General features: G+C 55.9%; 1 protein-coding gene across 4 annotated transcripts; it reads left to right on the top strand.

Moving 5' to 3' along the window:
* The first annotated feature begins 1851 nt into the window (after positions 1 to 1851).
* Positions 1852 to 22458, top strand: PPARD (peroxisome proliferator activated receptor delta). Of its 4 annotated transcripts, XM_068419274.1 has the most exons (9): positions 1868 to 1915; positions 2998 to 3243; positions 5725 to 5807; positions 16097 to 16325; positions 17044 to 17195; positions 17940 to 18078; positions 18701 to 18903; positions 19227 to 19680; positions 20084 to 22458. In XM_068419274.1, exons 4-9 carry the CDS (start codon positions 16196 to 16198, stop codon positions 20329 to 20331), a joined length of 1326 nt encoding a protein of 441 aa, XP_068275375.1. In that variant the 5' UTR covers positions 1868 to 1915; positions 2998 to 3243; positions 5725 to 5807; positions 16097 to 16195; the 3' UTR covers positions 20332 to 22458. The 4 variants fall into 4 exon arrangements, with proteins under 4 accessions (XP_068275373.1, XP_068275376.1, XP_068275377.1 ...); XM_068419272.1 differs by lacking the exon at positions 2998 to 3243 and having other exon boundaries at positions 1852 to 1915; XM_068419275.1 differs by lacking the exon at positions 2998 to 3243 and having other exon boundaries at positions 1852 to 1915; positions 19230 to 19680.
* Positions 22459 to 23053: the final 595 nt, after the last annotated feature.

The following is a 23053-nucleotide window of genomic DNA, read 5'->3' on the forward strand; positions in this document are numbered from 1 at the left end:
TGGGAGACGGCATCCTCCCTCATCAGCGTCCTTAGCTCCATCTCTTCCCTCATCAGGCGTCAGGACGGGTATGTGCCACGCCACACCTCGCAGGGAGGAAAAGGGCCACCTCCACCCTCGTCACAAGGGCTCTCAGCCCGTGCACCGCCGCCGGGGCCGCATCCCGGCCTGTGACAGTGCCCTCGCTTTTCCCCAGCTCCGGGGCTGCGTTGTCCCTCCTCAAAGCAGCTCACCAGGGTGTAGGTTTGATTCCAAGAGCTGAGTTCCCATATGTTAACTGCCGCAGGCGAGGACAGGCGTGGAGGGAACAGCTGGAACCAGTGTCAGCACCTGCCCTTGATCAGACACCAAGCTGGGATGTGCCCAGATCTGTCTCCTCCTCCCGGTGTGGCCGACCCGAGGGCTGGAGCTTGCCTAAGTCAGCAGTGGATGCGCATCGCCCCGGCGCCTCCAAGAATAGAATAAACTCCTGCAGCAGGATCACCAGGAGAGCTCAGGGAGGCGCTGGGGAAGGACAGCTCCCACCAGCGTGGGGGCACGCGGGGTCTGTGCACCTGCGGGGTCCCCTGTGGGAAACCTCCTGGAGCTCCCCGGGGGGTAACACCATGTGTGGGAGCATTTGTGGAGTCAGACACGAACCTTGCTGCTCTCTACGGAAATCTTTTGCTGTCCTGGGGTTCCCCAAAGGACAGGCCAAACGCTAATTGTCTGCATTAATGAGGGGCGTGGTGTGAGCTCTGCACTGCTCCTTGAGTAACCACAGTGGGAACAGGGCCTGTGCTTTTGGAACATAACATCCCTTATCAGATTAGCTGTGGTTTACCTGGGGTGTGAATGTATAAAATTAGCTCTATTGGAGACCTCAAGTAACAGCATTGACAGCAGAAGGCTCGTAGCACCCCCGGCGGGCAGCTGTCTGGCCCTGGGGGAGTGGAAGGCAGCAAGGGGCTGAGATTGGGAAGGGGAGGAGAGGCCCGGAGCTCCCGCAGGCGCCTCCAGCAGTGTGTCAGGGTGGTCCCACAGCGCCCAGCACAACACCTGGCCTGGCAGAGCTGGTGCCAGCAGCTCTTTGGACCTCAAATCTGTTTCATTGCCTGGGACAAACCCCTCTTCCCTGCCGTGTTCCAGCACAGCGCAGGCTGGAGCACGCTGGTTACTGCCCGGCCTCCTGCCCAGGGCTGCCCGCTGAGGGCTCGGCAGCAGCTGCCCGGCTCCATTTCTGGTCCTGGATGAGCCGCTCTGCCTGTGACAGCGAGCTCAGCACCGCCGGGGCTTTCCTCGCCGAGACACGTCCCAGAGCAGTTACAGCCACGAACCGGCCCGACCCGGGGGGGTTCCCGGAGGGGTTCCCGGGGAGGCTGCAGGCAGCAGCCAGGCTCCCCCCAGCCCGCGCTGCCCGGACGCGGCCTCCTCTCCCTCCACAGTGGGCCCAGGGGGGAGGCTCGGGCCGAACGGCGGGTCCCTGTCAGCCGGCCGCGGCGGGGGGACAGCGTGGCCGTGACGCCGCGGGGGCACGGGGCCCCCTCGGGCTCCCCTGGGCGCTGCAGGCCCGGCCCCGAGGGAGCCGGACGCAGAGTTAAACCTCCCCCGGCCGCCATCTTGCCCCCCCACCCCCGCGCTCCCTACCCAGCATGCCCCGCGGGCACCGCCTGCATTTCCCATGAGTCCCCGCGCCCGCCGGGGCTGAGCGCGTTCCGCGGCCGCCAGGGGGCGCGGCGGGGCGGGGCGGGGCGGGCTTGGGCCGTTGCCATGGTGACGCGGCCAGGCCTTCCCGGCGGCAGCGATTGGCTGCGGGGCGCTGGGTATGCGGTGGCGTCAGGGCGGGCGCGGTGACGTAGCGGGGTGGGGGGGGGCGCAGCCGGGGCGCCGGCGGTGGGCCCGGAGCGGCGGGCAGGGAGCGGGGCCGGCGGCGGAGGTGAGCGGGGCCGGGCTTGTGGGGAGGCGGGGGGGTCCCGGGGGGCTCAGGGGTGTGGGAGGCGGGGGAGTGGGGCTGGGGGGGGACGGGACAGGCGGGGGACGGGGGCACGGTGCGGGGAGGGGGGGTGCGGGGGTCTGTCGGGGACAGGGATGGGGTGTGGGCAGTGTGGGGACAAGGGCCCAGGGATATCGGGCAGGGGGTGTGGGGCAGCAGGGATGGGGTGTAGGGGACAGGGACAGGGCGTGTGGGGCACTGTGAGCGTAGAGGGGGACAGAAGGTTGGAGGCAGGGTGTGGGGTGGAAGGGGCAGGGAGCTGTGGTGGGTCTGAGTGTGCAGGAGGCAGGGAGGGGCTTTGGGGGGCAGTGATTTGGGGGTGGGGTGGGACACATCAGTGACTTTAGGGTGCTGGCTGTCCTTCCTGCTTGGGAAATGAGGGAGGATGGAGGATGGGATGTGGCACAAATGGGGGAAGCTGGTGGGGACAGTCTGCCTTTCTTCTCTGCCAGGGGTGGGGTGGTAGAGGGGGAACTAGCCTGTGGTTTTAGGGTACCAGTGCGGGGCACTGCTGGGGTCTGGGGCTGGAAGGAGGAGAAGCAAGAGGGTCAGGATGGTCCTTCAGTGGTGCATCAGGTGACGGGTTGCTCGAGGAGAAAAGACCTGAGAGTCCTTTTCTCATCCCTCGCATCTACACATTCTGCTCCTGCTTTTCCTGAGATCCCAGACAAAAGGTGTTTACTTTTTGTGCCATGCTTTTCCCACCTATAAGGTAGGGGTACTGCTGCCTTTATTAAATAGTGGCTCTAAAGCACTCGAGACTTCTGCACGGGGTCGCTCGTCCCGCTCTGTGAACGCTCGTAGCCCAATGCAGGAAGGTGGTAGCTGCATGTGGGCTGGGTTGAGTGTAACTCTCAATTAGCTTTAAAAGCGCTTGTAAAAAATCCTAGGTGAAAGGTAGAGGTGAAATGCAGAAGTAGGTGGGCAGGACCTTGAAGCAAGAGACCTATTTTTCTTTCACCTTCTGCTTCCCTCCTTTGTTTTGTTCTACCAACCTGTTGCATTTTTTCCTTCTTCCTTGGCAGCTTTGAGCTCTGTTACTATAACCATCTGGGATCCTGTTGTTACCTTGAACTGTTCCTCTGCAGAGGAGTTTTGACCTCCCCTTTCTCATGTGTTCAAAAGGCCTCCTGGCCTTGCTATGCTTCCAGAAGTTTGTGTGCGCAGACTCCACCTCAAGTGATGTTTAACAGCCCTGTTTGTTTATGATCAGAGAGCCTCCAACCTGTTTACAGAAGCCAGTGAATTAAGGTTCAAAACCTCTTTACGAGGTAGGTGTGTTTTAGTGTCCTTGGCTGGAAAATCAAGGCACGGGGAGGAAAAGCAGCTGAAGATGCTGCTTGTCAGTGGAGCAGGAGAGAATACATGCCCCCTGTGACGATCCCAGCTATGGTTTTCCCAAAACATCTGTCTGTCATCGACTGTATTGTATCTGCGTGGCTCCAAACAGCGTCCCGGTGTGACTTGTGTTGGCCTTGGCCACCTTCCCCTTCCACAGCTGTGCTGGGAGGCCTCTTGCACACAAGGGACGATTGTGCTTGCAGGAGGGAGTCGGGTCTGTTGAGCCCCTGCATGTTGGGAAAGCCCCTGGGAACGGGCCGTGGGTGGGCAGAGAGGGAAGCAGGCTTTGGATGTGCCGTAGGGACTGAGCAACGTCCATCGTGGCCACGCAGAGGGATCTGAGCATGGAAGGAGGATGCACCTGCAGCCACCTTGTAAATCAGAGTCCCAAGGCCGGTAGCAATGTTGATCTTTTGAACCAGTGACCAGTGGTTGAAGCTGCCCATGTCCCGTTTCTCGTTCTGCTCCCCTGGGCCCTCCTCCCGCCGTCTCTCTTCCTGCAAACTCCCTCGCTGCCTTCAGCAGAGAATCCCTTTCCCCTTCTGCTACAAACGTGCTCCCGGCTGGGCTGAGGTGGGAGTTTTCTCCATGACTTACCGTGTGTCAGCCAGGGATACAAGAAGAAGCTTTCAGGAGGGATGTGCTGGCAGGTTCCCTCCGAGCCCTGCTGAGCTGGTGCACGTATTGCCTTGTGCACCATGGTGATGGGGCATGTCCTGGCATTTAGCTGTGAGCAGGACAGGGTGAGCCAGTAGTTTAGTTTTAGTTCTCAGATCTCTGGCAGCAGCAAAGCGCTCTGATCTGCCACGGGAGCGAGCTCAGGGTGTGATTTGTTCGCTCCCAGCGCGGTGTGATTCACGCCCTCCTTGACAGCATCAACGTTACGCTTCGTTACTGATTCAGGTTTTATTGCTGGTGGAGATGAAAGCCCGCTCCTGATGTGCCAGTGGGGTTGTAATGACTTCGGTATTGTTGCTCATCAGGAAGGTTAAAGAAAAACTTTGTCTGGGGTGTTTAGAAAAACTACCTTCCGTTTTGGGAGGGGGGGCCTGAGAAACCTGCTGTACCTTCAACGTCCTGCTGTGAAAGTGAAGTTACTGTGTGGGGTTTTATGGCCCCCACTAAAGCAGAGGGCTGGGCGCTGGATCCGCGCTCCTTTCCTCACCGGCTGACCCTCGGGCAGGCTGGTCTCAGCCCCCTGCCTGTACACCGAGAGCAATCGCTTTCGGCAAGGGGGGGACTGTGATTTTTATATCACTGACCTCAAGGAAGAGCAATGCTGTTGTGAGTGATGCTCCAAGTGAGGGACTGGGGTTATTTTTTTGGATCTCACACTCGTGCCCTCCCCTGGATGTACCTGGGCTGCTCAGCGGTGTAGGAAATGCTTCCCACGCTCACGCTAGTGTGCCGGGAGCCTCAGCTTTTGGGGCAGGGGATTTGGGTTTTTTTTCCATCTTCTCCCGAGCAGCTGCAGCTCCCAGTGCTGTGTCAGACCCGGGAGGTGCAGGAGAGCGTGTGGCACTGGGTGGGATTCAGTCTCGGCCTCGGTGAGGGGCTGGCGATGCCGGGTTCATTGCCAAGTCGTCCCGTGTTGGAGGCAGCAACACGACTGGGGCTTTGCCTTTGGGGTGGGAGGAGCAGCTAAGCCGGGGTAACGTCAGGGAGGGTACATGGGTTCAAGCAGCATCATGTTCACAACATCTCTGTTTAATATGTTAGTCCAGTTAGTCTGCATAACTGTGTCTAAAAATAGAGCATATTTTCTCTAAGTCCTCTAGTTCAAAGCCTCATAAGCCTTTTTTTTTTTCCCAGCGTCGGTCTCTCACTGTGCTCCTGTGCCTGAAATTAGTGCAAGGCTCTTTGCAAAGTTATCAGGAAAACCGAGAGGAGTGAATGAACTCTATCGAATCCTTCCGTTTCGAGCACCCGAGAGGGAAGTTCATTAAAGTTGCAGTAACTTTCTGGCAGCCTCTTAAAGGTGGATTAAGCAAACTGAGTAAACAAGCCGCCTTATGGCCCCCGTAGCCGTTTTTCAACGAGCTCTGTGCTTTTGCATCAACCTCATGCGTTGTCATAAAAAGGGGTTGTCGGCCTCTGGCTGGGGGTGACATAAAGCGAAGGTGACATCCTGATGCTCAAAGCCTGGTGAAGGGTCAGGGCCATCTCTGCTGGGACACCCGGGGGTTTTGCTTTACCTCTGGGTTTGCAGAAGCTGCTGGAGCCGATGGCACACAGCGGGTGCCCCCCGCAGCACGAGGAGGGACCACCCCAGCCTGTGGGTTCAGCGTGCGGTAGAGGGAGCGTGTGTTTAAATTTCAGAGCCTCTCGCTGGATCCGGCCCAGTTCTCCCAGCAGCATAAATATCTGGCCTTCAGCACAGCCGTGGAAATTCGCGTTGTGTTTTCTTGCAGGGGGTTTTCAGCTCTCCGTGCTGAGATGGTGACTGAGCGGTGGCTTTCAGCGACAGGCAGACGGGGACAGCTGCTCCGGAGAGGTAAACCCTTCCCTTCGCACGCGGACGATCTGCCAGAGCACTTATCCTACGTATGTTTTTAAAAACTTGGGATAGGGAAGAGCCTAGGAAGCGCAGCTTGCTTTGAGCAAGTTTCACTTTTGTCCATGAGCTTAAACCTTCTGAAATTTCTTTTTAAATTTAAACTCTCTGCCTAATTTTTGTTCAGCTTCTGAATACGATCTTGATGGATTATGCCTAGGAGTATGCTGTGTGTATCATGGTCTAATGCTGTTCTTCTAAGCCAACTCTTACCTTCGAAGTACAGCAAAGTAATATTTTATTATTTCACTGATTTCTTTACAACAGAAATTGTCTTTTCTCGATCGGGGCATATGAGATCAGGGACTGTACTTGGGTAAATAATCCCCTAACGATCCAGACACGCGATCTGGCAGCAGTACCGATACCGTCTGTCGCTGTGTAACTGCCTTAACTCGGAGAAAGCTGAGCGGGTTACAGCCAGGCTGGGACAGGGGTTTTGAGGAGGTGGTCAGCACGAGCTCAGGCGGATGCTGTCCTCCCCGCAGACCTCTGAGGTGATGCCCAAAAGTCTTCACCGTAGTCACCGTGCACCCAAATACCATGTATAGCTTCTAACGGTGCCGTGGCTGGCTGCGCGTAGAGGGTGGGTTTATTTTTGCCATGACACACGTCTCAGGTGTTTTGCTGGACAGGGATGTGGTTTGCTGTGTCAAGTTTGTGCAACTGTTGTGCTGTCTCTGTTCTGGCACTCGAGGCATGGACTTCCAAGGATCTTTGCAGTGTGCGGAGAGGATTTTGTAATGAGCCCCGTGGGGCTTTGCTGATCAGAGGAGCATTGTTGTACAGAATTGCTTACTGATGTTAATGTTCTCTCTAGCGTGTTGCCTGTTGACAAATATATATTTTTGTACGGTACATCTTGTTGCCTTTCGGGGAATATTTCGTCTGTGGCTCTTGAGTTATGATCTGGAAATCTGCAAATGTTCTTAGAGACTGAGGAATTAGCACAACAAGAGACTCTTGGGCTCCATTGTGCAGCGGGACCTGACATGCAAATGATTTTTTAACTGGGTGAGATGATGTTACAGTGCTTATGCCTGAAAGATTATTTGCTGCCAGAACCCGACCTGGCTTCCCCTGACTACGAAATTTCAGAGAGATTAATTTATTTTGTGATTTGTATTGGCTTCCTTGCTTTACAGCAGGAACAACTGCCCTTGCTCATACCCACAGATTTGTCAGGCTGTGTAGCTGCTTCCTCATCAGGCGCTGCAGAGCAATCTCTGCTTTTCTAGAAGTGTCACTACTCAGAGATGTACTGCTTATCGCTGCTGCAATGATTTTGGAGACTCGGGGAAAGTCTAGACAAGCAGAAGTGATTTTCATAGTGATTACAAGTAAGATTTTTCTGTAGAACTAATTTTTTTTATTTCATTTTATACTCTGATGTGCACTTGCATTGGCAGAGTGCCTAGGAAATTACTTTCCCAAAGTAGGGTTTAGAGTGGAACGATTAATGCTGATACGAAGCCTTTTGGTCAAGGAGATTGTGAAATGCATCTTCCTCAAAATAAGTGTTTTTGGATGATGTTCATTGGAGCCCTGCTTGATTGCAAGAACGGTTCAGGGCAGAACTGACTCAAGATGTATTTTAGTTTCAGGACGACTTCTTGGAATGCTCTAATACTCACTGCTATGATCATAGCGTCTGGAAAATGTCTGTGTCCTCCAAGGCTTAGCCAAGAGCTTGTGAACATCTGAGATCATTCGGGTCAGGTCTTTCAAACTGGCTTTGCAAAGGGCTCTGAAGTACATGTGTGTGTGTCAAGATCCCTGGGGATCCCCCTGGACAGGTTCTGCTCGAAGGTGTGGGGTTTGTGGAGGCTGTGGTTTGCAGAGGAATCCTGACCGGGGAGGAGGTGGCAGGATGAAAGCACAAGCCAGAAACGTGAACGTTTCTCGTGGTGCTGGGTCAAGCCAGAGCACATCTCTGAGGCTTGTGGGTAGCAACAGCCAGATAATGTCCACGCTAACTAGAATCGTTGCCCTCATGCTGCATTTTCTGGTTTGTCCTGGTCTGGGAATTGGAACTTGGAACAGCAAAAACCAGAACATGCACGTTCAGCCCTGTACCAGAGATGTGGGATGGAGACAGGGAATGGTTCTGGTGGTTTAAAAAGGCAGATGAGCTTTCCTACCTGAGCTGATGGATAGAGAAGCGTTTCTTTGATGGTCTGTTAAGACAAGCTTTACTATGAACCACACTACTGCTGATGAATGTCTCATTAGGAAAGGCTTTGTCAGGCTGAAGAGAAGATGGGTGAGATGGCTTCAAAATAACCAATGTTTGGGGCAGTCACCTCGGCGATGGGAACCTCAGCACAAATCTCTACCCTTCCTGACTTTTTGCAAACACTTTTTTAATGCAACACTTGATTTCATCTTAATGCAAACCTAGAATATTTCTGAAAATCTGCTTTTCAGCTTTAGGTTGATTTTATGTGGATTCTGCCAGAGCTGTTGGACCTTAAAAGCTGTTAACCCCACAACGGCTGATGGTCAGAGACCCACATCTCTGAAAAAAGTCTGAGGGTTCTCGTAGGCATTATGTAGTGTCACTTAGGGGACACAGGGATCTCTGGAAAAGGGCTGTTGGTGAACGTGAGCTTGGGGCTGGAGCTGATGGAGCCCACTGAGCCCCCAGTAGCTGGCTCCCCGTTGGGAAGTGGTGGTCATCGGCTCGCTGTGTACCTCTGCTGCTCTCTCCGTAGCCCCAAGACGGTGCCAAAGACGTGAGGATGTTATGAAAGGTGCTAACGCTTCACTCAAGCGTTTTGTTTTCTAGGGGCTGAGGCGGAAATCCAAAGGGTTGGATCCTCTGGTTGGCAGAGGAGTCTTGGCAGGATCACGCTGACACGATCGCTGCTCGTATCGCAGCTGAAAACGCAGGGAAACCTCTGCTCTTCCAGTCGGCTCTTGCTGTGTGAAAGTGGCCAAAAATAGTAAGGAAACATCACTCCCCTCCAGTTCTCTAAGAGGGGGTTGAACTAGTTTGTGTAGCAAAGTTATTCTAATGCTCTCTGGAGTTTTCTGTACGGAGACAGACGCAGTCAGACACAGACTCCTTCATTTTCCTGCTCTGTGGTTGAAATGGAGACGCAGTGAACACGGTGACCGGCTCTAACCGTTTCGGTGTCTATGTTCCCAGGCCCTGCTGAATCATCTGAGCTTGTGCCTGGGCATAATCGCTCACTGTCAGCTGCGTCCTGGGATCAGAGCGGCGTGGCTTGTGCCCAGGATATTTTGCTATGGTCTACAAAACCAGTAGCGCTTTGCTGGGAGTCCAAGTGGAAGCATAACAAAACTTACAGGCTGGTGGATTTTAGGTTTTTTTTTTCTTGGTTAGCCCATGGGATCTAAAATCTGAATCGCTGCAAAGAGGAGAAGGTTTGCTACTGGTTTTGTGGGCATTTTCCTGCATCTGGGAGCACTGGGCAGCCTGGCAATGAAACTTACTGGCCTGCTGGGTGTTTGGCTCCAGACAGCAGGCTGCACGCACGTGCGTATGATCCGGGGTGACACGTTGGCCTCCTGCTGCTTTTCTACCCCTCGTTGCTTTTCTGGGGAGCTGATTGCCCCATCCAAACCAGGGGGGACACTTGCTGGTGTCACCAGTCGCTGGTGTCCCAGTGACATTGAGGCTTCGAGGAAAACTAAGACGGGTCTTGGTGTGGGCAGCGCTGCCAAAAAATGGCCTCACTCAGTATGGCAGCGCTCCGACTCCGGCGCTGGCAGTGACAGCTTCTCCCACTTACTGCTCTCCTGGGTTTCCATTTAAATGCTGCTCTGAGCCTGTAACACCCTGTGCCCACCGCTCGCCTTGGGAAGTGGTGTTGCTGTTCCCGTGAGCTCCTCCCCCTCGTCAGCCCTGTTCTATAATTACTGATGTTCTTGAAACCAGATCCTTCCACGTGGCCTGCGCTGGTTCAGGAGGACAAGGGGTTCATAAGTGAACCGAGTGCCCTGGAGTAAAGCGTGGGAGGGCTTCAGGAGCTTGGGAAAGCATCAGCTGAGAGTGGTTTGATGGGTTCTCTGAGCTGCCAACCTCCTCGCCTTCGGGATGGTAAAGGGAATATAGCCCAGACATCTTCTCTGGCACTTGCAGAGAGGCAGCAGGGATGTGAAAGCTGGCATTTGTGGAGCAGCAGCAGAGGAGCACTCAGGCTTCGCCAGAGGAGGTTCAGGTTGGACATTAGGAAGCATTTCTTCTCAGCAAGGGTCATTAGCCATTGGAAGGGGCTGCCCAGGGAGGTGGTGGAGTCACCGTCTCTGGAGGGGTTTAAGAAAAGCCTGGACATGTCACTTAGTGCCCTGGTCTAGTTGACAAGGTGGTGTCAGGGCAATGGTTGGACTCGATGATCCCAGAGAGCTCTTCCAACCTGATTGATTCTGTGAAATAGGAGGTGCTGGGCTGAGCCGCTGCTCAGGAGTCTGCGAGGGGACAGGAGCAAGCCCGTGGGTTCAGAGTCCCCTGCGGACACTGAACCAGCTCTGCAGCCCCGTGCAAGCTGCTCTGTGCCCTTCTCCCAGCAGCGTGTGTGCTCGGTTCGCAGCCGTGTTCCCAAAGCACTGCCATGGCTTCACGGCCACCTCTGCTGTGCCCTGGGGGGCGGTGGGGATGGTCCTCTCTCCTTACCAGACTTAATGATCTTCTCAAATAGCAACGCTTCTGCGCCGTTTCCAGCTCCGAGAAGCCCCAGTGGTGTCACCTTTCTGGTAGCTGCTTGTTTCCTGGCTGTGGTCCTCGTCCCAGCAGGTCAGACCCACGTGCCCCTCCTGTCCCTGGGTGCTCTGGACTGTCCCGAGTTGACAGCAAAACACAAATATCGGTCAGCAATTGCCAGGATGAGATGTGCCAGTTTATTTGCTGAAAGTAATCCTGGAAACACTTCGTATAGGAATGTACAACAGGAGAAGATGGTCACGAGCAGTGTGGTGGGCTGACTGGGGCCGGGGAGGCCAGGCTGGCGAGCGTGACTGCAAACAGGTGTCAAAATCCGTAATGTGGGAACAAACAATGACGCTTGGCACCGCTGTGTTCCTCTGCGCTCCCAAAACATGCCGTCTCCGTGAGCTAATGCAGCAAGGAAAGGATCAGGAAGGAAGCGCTGTAAAAGTCCTGGGGTTTTTTGGTTGTTTTAGGGTTTGTTTTTTTTTGATGATGAAGGAAACGCAGGTATGGGGGTTGACAGGATTTGCTGAAGGTCACAAAGCAGGACTTCAGATAAGAGCTAACAACCGCTCAGCTCTTCACTGCCCGCCCTGCTGTTACCCCTGCTGCAAAAGGCAGCGTGGAGCCCGGCTCATCTGAGGCTGAACTAGGCAGGGAGTCCCTCCTGGAAAGGGGTGTAGGGATGATTCCTGGAGAAGCGTTAACCCTCTCCCAGCATCTGCCATCTCACAATTTCGGAGCGTATCTGATGTGTGTTTGGAGCTGCTGGAGGATGAACTGAAAGGGAAGAACAGCCTGGCAGACCCCCCTTTTGCACGTGGTCGTGAGTTCATTGCCCAAAGTCTGATGTGCTGCTGTTCCTGCGATATCTCTCGCTCTCTGAAGAAACCCAGTGTAGGGAGAAAGCAGGAAGTTCCTTTTGGAACAAAATATCGTGACCTGGTTTTGGAGACAGCGTCAACTGTGGTATGAAACGAGAAGAATCTGGTGAGTTTTGTAACCTTTCTAACGTCTTCCCCCCCACTCCCAGTGTCCAGGAAGTGGGTGAGTTAAACCATGCGGTAGATGTGTGATTCATTTTGGCAAGCTGGGCCGCTCAAGGCAAGCGAGGGAATCTCCTGCACCCTCTGTCACGTGTTCCTGAGTAATTAGCAGCACCACGGTAATTGCAGCTCTGGCAGCACCCTGCTGCGTAGTCTGCTGGGCTCGTACTGGGTGAAACACAGATAGCTTGTACAGAGCAGCGTTGAGGAGGTCACGGGACTGGACTGGGGCATGGTACAACGTCTGAGCAGATGCTTCAAGTGGAAAATCTGGCCTTGAGCATCGGCGCTGGCCAGGGCTGTGTGGAAGGGCTCGCTCTTGCTAGCTCTAGTAGTTTATTTCTGCATGTAGCCTGCCTTGCAGCCAAGACTTTGAGTAAGGGAGGAAGCACTTGGGCAGTAAGTGCTGCTGAGATCTCGTTAGCTAATGAGGGGGTGTGTTGATCTTTGAGGAATAAAAACAAACATGTTTTCAACATTTGTCTCTCCTGTTCTGGGCACTTAGTTACCTTTCCTGTATTGCAGCATCTGCTTAGCTCTTATTCAGCTTTTAGTAGTAGTAGCTGACGTGTAGGAGGAGGAACAGAAACTGGTACGTGATCAGCAGATATCGGAAGCAGTGACATAACCCAAGGGACGTCTGCAAATGATGGCCAACAAGCTCAATCACTTTTTTTTAACGGATTCAGTTCAATTTTTATTTGTGGATTCAGTGTGTGCTGCACGTCACAGAAAGCACTGCTGTACAGGGGGCGACTTCTCATCTCACCCCTTCCAAAAGGATTCACTTCTCTTCACTGTGAATTTGGCTAATGTTTTTGTCCAGAGGAATAAAAACGCAAGCCAGAAGTGCTCCCACAATAAACTGGTTTCCTTTCGCAATTCCTGGTGACCTCTTTTACAGCAACTTGTACAATTGAGTGGATCAACTCTTGGCCCTTGGGAGCTTTGGACCTTTTTTTAGCGCTTTGCTTTGCCTGGAAACTCCCGTCTTCCAGGGAGGGATCTCGTGTGGTGACACTCCAGGCTGCACTGAGGACTTGGTCAATCCCATCTGTATAAACCTCACCGGTTTGTCAGCTTCTGCTACTCTGAACTTGGCTCTGAGGTTTACATGCTGATCAGCGGTGAGGAGCTGTCGGGCCAAAAGGGTACAAGCTGCAGGTTGGTGAACTGAAGGCTTGGATCTTGGTCCGCTCCGGAGAAGTGCTGCCTTCTTGCGGGAGGTCCATGCTGAAGATTTGTCTCCTTTTAACGTTTATTGCTGTGTTTTTTCCCTCCTCTCATTGTGCCATGTCACTCCCCTCCATTCCTGTCATACAGTTTAACTTGGCATAGATGCCAGTGAACAAACCCACCCTCCGCCGGCTGCAGGCTCCCGGGAGGAGGCTGCTTTCTCAGCCAGGGTTGCCGAAGCTCCTTGGAACAGGGATTGAGGCAAGGGCAGAGCAAGTCACGAGGCTCATGCCCTCTTGCTCGTTCCCATCCCGTGGGAAGAGGAAGGGAAACAGCTTTGCTGGATTCTCCGGAGAAGCTTAGGAAGGAATTCATGGTCCCCGTCCTGGTTTCCATCCTCTCTTTCCATCACTGCCCTGTGACAGCTGCCAAATGGAAAAAGAGAGTGGCTGTGCTGGGCAGGAGTGTTTGCCCTTCTCCCTGCAGCTCGAAGCTTGAGTGCTGTGCTCCAGCGACTGGCTTTTTAGCCAAGGGGAGGAGACCGAGTTATCCCTCCTCTCTGCCCGCTCAGCAGCTGGATGTGGAGGCACCAAGGAGATGGAGAGGTCCTGGGGCTGAGATGGGCCCTTTGGCCATCCTCTGCCATCCCCGCAGCCATCCCCTGTGCCATCCCACAAAGATGCAGGGCTGCAGCAATGCTGCCCATGGCCGAGCTGGCAGGGCAGGTTCCTCCTCGTGCTCAGAGGGACAGAGTTTGGAGCTCTGGGGAGCTCCAGCTTCTCTGGACGCCCCACTCTGAACCGTGGAGCATCTGTGAAGCCTCGGCAGATCTCCGCAGTCTCTGCATGCAGTTGGGTTTGGCTGCCACGCCGCTGCCCCTGGCCCCGAGGGGAGGGCTGGGGGTCCCCATCTCTCCGGGGGCCCTGCAGAGCCGGCTCGCTCCACGCTGGGGTGCGCAGGCACAGCCCCTACCCTGCCTTTCATCCAGGCAGCGGCTGCCTTGGCCTTTCATCGGCCCATGTGAAATCAATCCCTTTTTCCCCCTCCTCTCCCTCTATCTCTCTTGTTTAGAAAAGAGGGGAAGGGCTCGAGGAAAGGCAGGTGTGCAAACAGCTCCCGCAGCTTCCCTCTGCCCAGGCCCCTGTGCTGTTGGCCTGCAAGGAGATATGAAAACAACACATTGAGAGCTTTCTGGTAAAAGCTTTTCTCACTCTGGCTCTCCAGCCACTCTTGAAGGGAGGGATCCGCATCTTTATCCTTCCCGTAATGCCTGCGTACACGTGGGGAGCCTTAGCTGGAGCCCAGTGCATCTCGCCCTCTGCTTTCCCCCTCCTCAGGGCTGCAGCCAGACTGTCTCTGAGCGCAGTTTTGGGGTGGCTTTGGTGGGTTTTGGGGAGCAAGCTGCGTGTCACAAGCTCGCTGCCACCCCAGGAGCACACGGCCCTGGGTGGACGTGGAGGACGGCGGGATGCGGCTGGAGGAACGTGCCCACGTTATTGCAACAGCAACGTGCCATGGGGCTGCTGGGGCGAAGCAGAGGGCTGTGTCTGTGCTGGGTGCCAGAGACAAAGGAGAGCTAATGAGAAGCTCATTAAGCTGCTGCTGGATGTATTTTCCACCGTAGGTTAGTTTCTCCTGCCACAAGCTTCCCCCACTGACTGCTGTTCCAGGCAAAACCCTTTTCCTGATGTTTGTACACCCATTTATATATAGCCTTCAGACCCATCGAGCTCGTTACCCTCCACCTCCGATGAATAGGTTTTCCTGCCCGTGTGCCATGTCCCACCGCGCGGGATGCGTGAGAGGAGGCCAAGGATAACACAGCCCGTGAATGGTCCCTCAGTGCTCCCGCGGAGGCACGGGAAGGCTCTGCCCTCATCCTTGCTCGGTGCTGACGATTTCCCAGCGAATCCACGGAGCTGGCAGCGGCTCAAGTTCAAAGCGCTGGGCTGAGGGTCTGTTGCAGGAGGGAAAATGAGTCCAGGGAGGCCTGGGTCACTGCTGCTCTGCCCCAGCAAGCCCAGTGCTGCGGTGTGGGCTTGGGCATGGGTCGCAGACCATCCTATTGCTTGGGGGTTGTCTGTGTACGAGTCCCCTGCAAGCAGCTCGCTTACTTCGCTCCAATGCGGGCTTGGAGATGCTGCATCAGTTTAACTTGTGCCTGCAAACTGAGGCTTTCCAGGTGGAATCTGGATTTCGGTGGCTTTTCTGGTGGATATTTCTCCACTTAAAAATAGCTCCTTTTTTTAAAAAAAAAAAAGGAAGGAAGTGGATGCAGCTCTACACAGACTGGGCTTGAGATGTTAATGACTCAAGCAAGAGTCAGTTTAGGAATGGAGATCTGGAGGTAAACGAGCGCCGGGATGTTGCAGCGTGAGCTAGACGCTGGGGTGGTGTGGTCAGGAGGGAGGTGGGAACGGCTCGGCGATGGTCATGGTACCGACGGTGCATCGCTTGCACGGCTCGAGTGTTTTGTGGGCTCTTTGGGATGGACTAAGGCAAACAAGGAGCAGCAGCGTGCGGGGGGGAGGATGGGACCGTTCCTCCCACAGGAAACCCGGGATTAAGACACTGGCTGGATTGTGCGGCCGTCGCGATCACGCCGCTGGACCCCGTGGCTGAGCGCGGCCCGGCAGCTGCGCGGAGCAACAGCAACGCGTTCAACCCAGCGGCTCTTGGCACAGGAGCCGGGGCCAGTTACAACACAGCGAGTGAAAATAAACACCAGCGCTGTAACTGGCAGCTGTAATGGGAAGGAGCGGGAGTGCGGGGGCCGGCAGGAAGCCATCGGTCCTGCAGATGGCTCGCACGGGCCGGGGGCTTTCAGCCACCGCCTGCTGCTGCACCGAGCCCTGCTCCCCCAGCGTCTCCCACCCGTGGGCATGGAGCCACTGCACCCTGCGCTCACCCCGAGCTCTGCCTTGGCTGGGTGGGGATGGAGGGTGAAGCTGGCGCTACCTGAATCTTTGTGGTAGTGTTGGCTCTGTCAAACCTTGGCCTTGGCTACCACGGTGACATCCCAGGGCACTAGTGGCTCTGGGGGACTGTCTGGGGCGGTGTTTCTGCTATGGGACTTGCAAGCTAGGGAGTCCAGGTCCCTGGGTGGCATCTCAGCTGGTTTGTGGTCTGGGCTTTGAATATGATTTGGGTGGGTTTTGCTTCCTTGAGTCCTACAGAGTGTTTATACCAGAGTGCAAAGCGACCTTTCAAAGGCCTCGGGTTCTGCTTGTCTCCCTGGATAAGGAGAGAAAGCAGAGCAGGGCTGGCGTGGTTACCCAGTGCTGAGGTGCTCTGCGGCCGGGGCTGACCCCGTGCGTCTCTCCTCTGTCCCGCAGGCTAGCAGGGACAGCCTGGTAGGGTCCATCTCGGCTAGACGCGGATGATGCCAGAGCTATGACAGGGATTGCAGTCTTGGCACTGAGGGGTGATCAATTATGGAACAACTACAGGAGGAAGTACCTGAGGTCAAGGAAGAGGAAGAGGAAGAGGCAGTGATGGTGGCAAGCGGAGCCTCGGACCCAAGTGGAGGACCAGACAGCTCGCTGCCTTCGAGCAGCTACACAGGTGAGTGGAGCTGTGGGAGCTCACGGGTCCCTGAGCACCCAGGCACCCACGTCCTCCAGACAGTGTGCTGAGCCTCCAGGCAGTGAGGACCTGCCCCTGAATGGAGTTGGGCTAGTTTTAATCTCTTCCCTTTGTGAAATAATGCATCGAGAGCCAAGTTATGGAGAGGTTTATTTCTCCCTCTGCGGTCACTGCGCAGCCGTTGGCAGCGGGTTGGGAGATGGGAATTAAAAGGACAGGCGGGTCACGTTGTACCCCAGATGGGGAGGACTCTCGGGGTGCCTCAGAACGCTTCCCTGGCTGCTTCTTGAAGTCCTCAGCGCAAACTGGTTGTAGGAGCTGGAGAAGGTTTGTTGCTGCTGAAGAGGCTCCTGCAGAGCCCTGGGTGTTCCAGCTGGGCAGCCCTGTGCCAGCCGCCTGCCAGCTGGGGATTATAACATTTGCTGGTTGGGTTTCATTGCCTAGACATGAGTGCCAGAGGGAAGAAATCAGCATCGATGTGGAGCCTCTGGGCTCACTGGGGGCACTCTGGGCTCTGTGCGTGGCATCTGCCTGCAGCCAGTGCCTGATCTCAGAGGTTAACTGCCCAGATGCAATGCCAGTGGCAGACTGGGACGGTGCTGGAAATCCCTCGGCAGCCCCATGGCTGGAGGAGTTAGACACGACGCTGGGCTTGCGGCTGCTACACGAAAGGACGTGTCCCTTTGTGTGTTTGCAGACATTTCGCAGAGCTCCTCTCCCTCCCTGTCGGACCAACTGCAGATGGGCTGCGAGGAGGCGGCGCTGGGAGCGCTGAACGTGGAGTGCAGGGTCTGCGGAGATAAAGCCTCGGGGTTTCACTACGGTGTGCACGCCTGCGAGGGCTGCAAGGTACGTACGCCCTGGGGAGGGCTGGGTTCAGCAGTGCCAAGCAGAGATCAGGCCCCAGGGAGCCTTCAAACAAGCAGGTTCGCAGCAAAGCAGGGCTGCAGGATTGAGCGATTGTAAAAAAATCATTTGCAACCTGTTCAGAGAGTGTGGAGTGTAGAGGCAGGCACACAAGTACTGTCCTGGGGGAGGCAGCTGAGACACGTATGGCCCAAATCTTGCCCTATCATCCTTTATGTTATGAGGCAAATCCATCTATCCTCACGGGGACCCTGGATTTGCTTTTAAAGATGCTTTCTGTGCTGCACATCAGCAGCGAGCTGCGTGTTTATCCCCCCGGGATCACTGGCTGCAGCTTGGATGTGCCTCTGAAATTCTTTCTCCCACAGCAGATGCCAGCAGGGCTGCGTGAGCAGCCCAGGTCCTGCCAGACATTCCTGCAGGCTGGGGCTGGCCGGCAGCTCGTTCCTCCATCCCTCCCTGCCGGCTGCCGGCAGTAGCACACGGGCGGTATCCAGCACCCAACCGTGGGCCGCCCTCCACGGTTCCTCCTCTGCAGCCCCCTTCTTCCACCACCCCACCTCTCCTTGAGATAGAGCTTGTGTCAGAGACCCGTGGCTCCCCCTCCCCGCCCAGCTGAACCTCCGTGAGGCTCCTGGGGGTAATAAACCAGCCTGGTCCCAAAGCACAGGTGCTAACACTGCTGTTCCCCTGCTCCGTGTCCCCCTCTGTGCCACCTGCCTGCAGGGTTTCTTCCGCCGGACGATCCGCATGAAGCTGGAGTACGAGAAGTGCGAGCGGAGCTGCAAGATTCAGAAGAAGAACCGGAACAAGTGCCAGTACTGCCGCTTCCAGAAATGCCTCTCGCTGGGCATGTCGCATAACGGTGAGTGTCACCGCTGTCCGCAGGCCTGGCCGGCTGGCTGCCACGGGGACGTCCGCCCTTCTGCGAAGGGGGAGGCTGTGTGTAGCTTGCTTTATCCCTTGGCTCTCTTCTTGCTGGAGGATCATCTTTCCAACCCAATGCTTTGAGCCTTCGACTCTTCATCCCCTTCTGTACGTGAAGGCACTGTTCGTTCCCACCGGGCAGGCTGGCTGTTGGCACGTGGCTGTCCCTTACGGGTTGACCTGGAGGGAACTGGACACACAGAGTGCTCTTCTGTGCTGGGATTTTTAAACTTCAGGTGTAACCATCTTGTTCCTGGCCAAGCAAAGGTGTTTTGAGTGGGAAGCAGGGTTTGTGCGAGAGCCCAGAGGAGTGGGGATGGGAGCTTAGTGTGTTGGCAAGCGTAGCAGTGATGGCTGGGTCATGAAGGTGTCGGTGGCTGGGTCATGAAGGTGTCGGTGCCAGAGGAGCTGCAGCCCCGGAGAAGCATCATGTTGCGTAGCTGCGGGTGTTCACCAGCAGACCTCTGTCTGTGGTGGCAGAGCAGACTGCTGCCTCCCTGGACGCGTCTCCTGGGGTCATCCCTGGTGTCCTGACCCGTCGGTTTTGCCCCCCCGCACAGCAATCCGCTTTGGCCGCATGCCGGAGGCAGAGAAGAGGAAGCTGGTGGCGGGGCTGACGGCGAGCGAGATCAGCTGCCAGAACCCGCAGGTGGCCGACCTGAAAGCTTTCTCCAAGCACATCTACAACGCCTACCTGAAAAACTTCAACATGACCAAAAAGAAGGCGAGAGGTATCTTGACCGGGAAGGCCAGCAGCACCCCAGTAAGTTCCCTCCCCAGGGCAGGCGGGGTGGGCCATGAGCAGCGTGGGGAGGCTGTTCTCTGGGAGATGCTGCACGTCTCCTTCCTCCTGTAGCTGTTCCACACCCCCCAGTTCCCAGCTGCAGCCAGGTGGGCTCTGCACGTCCTGCCCTCACTGGGAAAATTCCCATTGCTCCGCAGACATCAGGGGTGGATGCAGATTGCCTGAGCACTGTCAGTCCTGGTGGGGAGAGAACGGCTAAGGGACAGGCAGACCAACACGAGTGTCCTCGTGGTATCTCGAGTCCCCGTGGCAGGTTCCTAACTGCTCGTTTCTTTTTCAAGCAGCCTTTTGTGATCCATGACATGGACACCTTGTGGCAGGCAGAAAAGGGGCTGGTGTGGAAACAGCTGGTGAACGGCATTCCCCCCTACAAGGAGATTGGGGTGCACGTCTTCTACCGCTGCCAGTGCACCACGGTGGAGACCGTGCGGGAGCTCACTGAGTTCGCCAAGAGCATCCCCAGCTTCATAGGCCTTTACTTGAACGACCAAGTGACTCTGCTGAAGTACGGGGTGCACGAGGCCATCTTCGCCATGCTGGCCTCTATCATGAACAAGGACGGGCTGTTGGTGGCCAATGGGAATGGCTTCGTGACCCGCGAGTTCCTGCGTAGCCTGCGCAAGCCCTTCAGCGAGATCATGGAGCCCAAATTCGAGTTTGCTGTGAAGTTCAACGCGCTGGAGCTGGATGACAGTGACCTGTCCCTGTTTGTGGCTGCCATTATCCTGTGTGGAGGTGAGCGGGCGCTCTTGGCCCTGCGAGTGTCGGGAAGAGTCCTCCCGTACTTAGAGGTGGCTAGGGCTGGGCTGGGGGAGCTGAGCTGCAGCTGGCCCTGCGATCAGCCAGGGGTGTCTTAGGGGGACGACAGAAGAACTGAACAGTTCCAAAACCAAAGCTGCTCCATGGCGGTGACGCCTAGCGAGCTTGGACCAAGAACAAGGAGTGTAGAAGTGGCATCTCCTTCTTGCATGCTGCTGTGGGATATGTTGTCTGAGGGCCACACTTCTCCCCTTGTCTAGTTGATGAGGTTGGAGTCACGGCGGGTGGGTTACAGTCCCCTTCTCCCTTTCCCCAGGAGGAGTATGTGCTTTGGAGGGCTACACCGTAACACTACAGCTACCGTGCTTCCTCTCCACAGACCGTCCTGGCCTGATGAACGTGAAGCAGGTGGAGGAGATCCAAGACAACATCCTGCAAGCGCTGGAGTTTCACCTGCAGTCTAACCACCCGGATGCCCAGTACCTCTTCCCCAAGCTGCTGCAGAAGATGGCCGACCTGCGGCAGCTGGTGACGGAGCACGCCCAGCTGGTGCAGAAGATCAAGAAGACGGAGACGGAGACATCTCTGCACCCGCTTCTGCAGGAGATCTACAAGGACATGTACTAAGGACCTGTTATTTATGAGAATGAAGCCATGGATTCCTATCAAGACTCTTTGTACAGAAACAAAGAAAACCTTTCCCCACGTCTTCCATTTCTTCTACTGGAAACTCTTTTCTACGTGACCCTGACGTACGGTACACAGGGCAAGACGCCAGAAGATTTTGCAGCCGGGGCTTCCATTAACACACACTAACAAATTGACAAAGGCAAATCATAAGCTACTGTTTCCGTTACTATGGCCCAGCTCTTCAGCTGCTCCCCGGGGAGCTGGTTTACGTGGCCTGGACAGGGGGTTCCTGCGGCAGCTCGGGATGCTCTGGTCATCAGGAGACCCGAGCGCGGTGCGGGTGTCTGGCGGGGCCAGCAGCAACACTTACAGCCTGTCTTTATTGTCTTTTTTATATTGCACTCCGAAGACACAGTCCTGAGCCATGAAGTCTGGGACAGTGTAATGAAAGGATTTTTCCCAAAGAAAAGGCAGAGTATTTGGAGACGAGTAGGGCTGTGCTAGCAGAGACCCTCAGCTGCAGCCCCCGCCTCTCTCTGCGGCGTATCCCTGTTTCCCAGAGGCACTGTGTGATCTCTGCCTTCCCCGGAGCGCCGGGTGGGAGCCCTTGCTCCTGGTACCCCCGTTCCAGAGGGAGCCCCTCGGCACCTCCATATGAGGTGGGAGGGATGGGGAGGTGGGAGGGAAAGGGTTTGACTCATGAAAATTCACCTTCAGAGCAGAGGCCAGAACCTGTTCGCTTCCCCAGGCTGTTCTGTGCAGACGTGAGTTACCAAGAAGGTCTGTGCAGGGCCAGGGGACAGGCCTGGGGTGGCTCAGGGTGGCAGGGCCTGTGGCTGGTCCTGCAGCTCCTTTCCCAAGGGCTGGGGGGGCTCTGGGGGCTTTGCAGGGCAGTGTGGGCGGCAGGAGCTCCCCAGCAGCACGGCTCCTGTGGGCACCGGAGCAAGCAAAGCTTTCAGCAACACCGGCGAGGGGAAAGCAAAGCCACGGCCAGCCCCCAGCGCTTGTGATGCTGAAAGGGCATTGACCCAGCTGTTAACTGCCCTGCCTCAGTTTCCCCTCTGTGAAAGGGAGCTGGATTGTTGCCTGCTCTCTGCTCGGAGCGGGAGCACGAGGATTATTTAGTGCTTTGGTTGCAAAGAGCTTTGCAGCTGTAAAACACAGTATAAATGCCAAGTATTTATAAAAGGGGAGGACGAGGGTGGAGCAGGAGCTTCCTGGAGAGCACGGCCAGGTCGGGGAGGGTGCCCTGCCCTCCTCTGCTGCCGTCCTGAGCGCGGGGACAGCTCCAGGCGTCGGGGTCTGCCTAAACCCCGAGCCGTTGTGGGACTTTACCTCGCAACTTCTCGCAGCTGTAGTGAAACACCGCGGGGCTGCCTGTGCCCGGGCGGACCCCTGCGCAGGGACCTGCGTCACCTGGGCTCCGGGAGAGAGGACGGACACACGAAGGGCTCGGTCCTCTCTTGGGGTGACGGTGTCTGACCTAAGAAGAGGCACTTACCCATCTGCAGCTCGTGGTCCCATGTGCCCTGAGCAGCCTTATTAAATTACTGATATTCCCAAGGAGAGGTTGTGGGAGCAAATTAGTCAGGTTTTTTTTTTTCTTTTCCTCCTCTTCAGGGTAGCAGATTTCCCTGGTGCAATAATTCCTTTAAAACCCAAAGGGGAAGAGCGCTGGGCTTCCCCTCTGTGTCACAGGGCTGGCTGGTCCCAAACCTGCCCCTGCTGCTACCCTCCCGCTCCTGGCCGTGCCTCAGTTTCCCTGCCCTCCACCCGCCCAGCCCCTTCCCCTCCCTACCTCGCAGGAGTGTTATGAATTACCGTTTCTAAAGCACTTTGAAGCCCTCTCGGGGAAGGCACCGGAGATGTGCGTGTGCTGGACAAAGCCTGGGGGATTTGTCCTTGCCCAAGCCCCCCGTGGCATCCCCGCCGTGGCCGGCGCGCAGGACTCGTGTGCTCATCACCTGGGGAACCTTTTGCTCTTCCCTCCTCGACAGTGTAACAACCCTCAACCTGAAATGTATATTTTTGCTAGAAGTACAAACCTCCAAGTGTTTTTAATAATATAAATAGTGTCCACAAACTGACTTGACTTTAAATAAATCTGAACTAAATATTTAAGAACCTTTTAGCATCCAGCTGTTCTTTGTCGGGATTTTTCTCTGCCCCTAAGGGGGGGGTTTCCAGCAGGGGCGATGGGATTTGATGGATTTGCTGTGATTTCCAGGGATTTCCCATGATTTCCAGGGATTTCCTGTGATTCCCAGGGATTTGCCGTGATTCCCAGGTCTCCATGATTCCCAGGGATTTCCTGTGATTCCCAGGGATTTGCCGTGATTCCCAGGTCTCCATGATTCCCAGGGGTTTGTCGTGACTCCCAAGGATTTGTCATGATTCCCAGGTCTCCGTGACTCCCAGGGATTTGTCGTGACTCCCAGGGATTTATCGTGATTCCCAGGGATTTATCGTGATTCCCAGGTCTCGCAGCTGCCGCCGTTCTCCTGCCATCAAACCTCAGAGCAGCCAGAGCCGCCCAGCAGCGGGGTCCCACCTCAGAGCTGAGCCCTCCCTGCCCCAAACCTTTCCCGTGGCCCTTATGAAGCTGGGCAACAAGCTGAGCCTGGCTGTAGCCACCCCAAGGCGGGCTCGGGAGGGCTCGGGGCCAGCCCGGCCATGTGCCACCCCCGGGCTCTGCTCTTGGCCGGGTCTGAACACCCCA

Source organism: Nyctibius grandis, chromosome 27, assembly GCF_013368605.1.
Source record: "Nyctibius grandis isolate bNycGra1 chromosome 27, bNycGra1.pri, whole genome shotgun sequence".
Taxonomy (NCBI): Eukaryota; Metazoa; Chordata; class Aves; order Nyctibiiformes; family Nyctibiidae; genus Nyctibius; species Nyctibius grandis.